Source organism: Mandrillus leucophaeus, unplaced genomic scaffold (genome assembly GCF_000951045.1).
Source record: "Mandrillus leucophaeus isolate KB7577 unplaced genomic scaffold, Mleu.le_1.0 Scaffold1704, whole genome shotgun sequence".
In the NCBI taxonomy this organism is placed as follows: domain Eukaryota; kingdom Metazoa; phylum Chordata; class Mammalia; order Primates; family Cercopithecidae; genus Mandrillus; species Mandrillus leucophaeus.
Genome location: NW_012101704.1, coordinates 98,092 through 100,324, shown reverse-complemented (window position 1 = coordinate 100,324; position 2,233 = coordinate 98,092). Strand labels below are relative to the sequence as shown.

At 43.3% G+C, this 2,233-nt stretch overlaps 1 protein-coding gene across 1 annotated transcript in view; it reads right to left on the bottom strand.

Annotated features, from left to right (window-relative positions):
* Window positions 1-477: 477 nt before the first annotated feature.
* LOC105537322 (ribosome biogenesis protein BMS1 homolog) overlaps window positions 478-2,233 on the bottom strand; it is a 48,881-nt gene continuing 47,125 nt past the window's right edge. Inside the window, exons 14-15 of the mRNA XM_011976900.1 lie at window positions 1,939-2,012; window positions 478-1,293 (exon numbers count right to left, since the gene is read on the bottom strand). Coding sequence (XP_011832290.1) covers window positions 895-1,293; window positions 1,939-2,012 — 473 coding nt within the window. The 3' untranslated portion in view covers window positions 478-894. The remainder of the gene's footprint in view (window positions 1,294-1,938; window positions 2,013-2,233) is intronic.

Sequence of the window (2,233 nt, the reverse complement as noted above, 5' to 3'; positions counted from 1 at the left end):
CAAACATCATCTTCCCAAAGCTGCATCTGCAGAGGGTTTCCTGTCTAACTTACAACAACCCATCCTTCCAGGAACTTCCAGTCACCATCCTCATTTCCTCTTACACACCCCACATTCAGTCCACCAGGAAATCCTACTGACCCAGCTTCTAAATAAAGTCTATCCGGGTTTGACTCTTTGTCTCATTTCCACTGCCAGCTCTCTGGTTTGTGCCACCTGCCTGATCTTTTGGCAGAGTGATCCGATTACCTTAATGTCTCTCCTCTGCTCAAAACCCTCCAAGGACTCCCATTTCAGAGTGAAACATTCAGTCTTTTCCAATGGCCCACAAGGCTCTAGGTAATTTTAAATTGTAAATGGTGTGAAGCAAAAACTTCAGAGTTAGCCTAGTCATGTCAATCAAAGGTCAACACAGACTTGTAACTACGAAGCTAATGCCTAATCAGGAGATAGTTCTTTGACTAAATGAAGATCTAGATCTGTTCCAGCTTACACAGGCACTCCTGGCCTCACTAACAAGGCGCAACTCAGATGCTCACCATCAACTGTACACATGTTTCTGTGTCTGTCTCCTTCAGAGTGAGATCACCGCCTCCAGCAACCTGCTCAGCACCCCCAGGCAGGAGGGCCACACCATATCCCTTTATCTCTGCATCAGACCTTACATTCCACATGTCCTTCTGAACTCTGACCAGGATGAGTTTTCAGAGCACTCCTCCTATGAGCTCTGGTGTGTCCATAAGCCACATGGGCCACTGATCACCTGCCATTCAAATCAGGGAGCAGCGATCGGAATAGGCAGCCAATGCTTGCACTGAAATGAATACACTGTCTCAGATCACTACATTGTAAAAGTCTCAAAAGTAGAGACCATGCCTCAGTCATTTCTGTTTCCTAATTCTTGTTACAAAATAGGTATGGATCTTTTTCTGGTGACCTTCTGACTGCAGAAACAATGAGCTCACTGCATGAATAAACACACTCACGTGCATCTCTACGCAGGAGTCCAAATGAAAGGCACAGAAGCAGGATAGGAAGCAGGGACCCAAACAAAATCAGGGATTCCTGTGCTATGATAGTCTTGACAAGGGGCTGAGAGGAACTGAGGCTTCTCACCTGTGCTTGTTTCTGCATTTCTCCTTTAAGATCATCAAAATATGTGCTTTCTCCTTCATCATATTCTGCATCAAACATCTCCTTCAATTTTCTCTTCTTATCCAAATGCTTTTTCTTGGCACTTTCTTCTTCGTTGGGGTCAATTTCTTCCTTAACTTCTTTCTCTACCTCTTCATTCTTAAATTTCCAGAAGAAAAAAATTTTGTGTATGTTTATGAAGGTCTTTTCTTTAAACATTAGATTTTTTAAAGTTCGATTTAAACAAAAATCTTAGCAAAATCTCTTATCACTATCAATAAAACAAAACAAAACACAACACAACCTTTGTCTCTGAATAACATGGTACTGCTGCAGGAAATGGTTACATCTGCATTACAATTAGCTGCCATTCCTTAAGCTGGCTGGGAACACAAACTAGAATAAAAATAACAGATGTGTCCCTCACGGAGATGCTCCCAGACCCTGTTCCAAAGAAATATTAGGGAGAACAGGGACTTCGTTCTTTTAAATGACACTTAAATTTAAGAAGAGGAGAATGATGGCAATGGTCGAATGTAAGTCCAAGAAACTAAGACTTCTGTGAGTGAAAAATCACAGTGGACTTGGCAAATGACTATGGCAAGAAGCGGTAGTAATTGTTATCCAAAACTTAACAAGTAAACAAGAAAGCTTCTCTTTGGTCCCCACATCCCCACCCTTTAGGAAGGAATCTATCCATCCAGTCTGCAATCTTCACACATCACAAGTAAGATTTGCATTTCTCAATGTGGGCCTCTCTCAGAACACAATGACCAAGAACAGACAGCCACAGCAAAGTCATACCTGAGTATCGGGACCTGATTTTCCCTTGTGCACATCCCCTGTTTCCAAGTCTTCAAAGTCACCGTAGAGCTCCTCTGGGAAAAGAACACCCAAAGGCTACTCCGTGAGCCAGGCATGCAGGTGCTGCTGGCCCCACCCACCACAGGCCCACAGCGCACTCCACGCTCCAAGCCTCATTCTCACTGTTCCCCCGTCACTACACACACAGGCAAAACTGCACTAGGGAATGTTTCGTAAAACAATTAGTATTTCATCATCTGTTTAGGTAAACTAAATGGACCCAATCCACATTTCC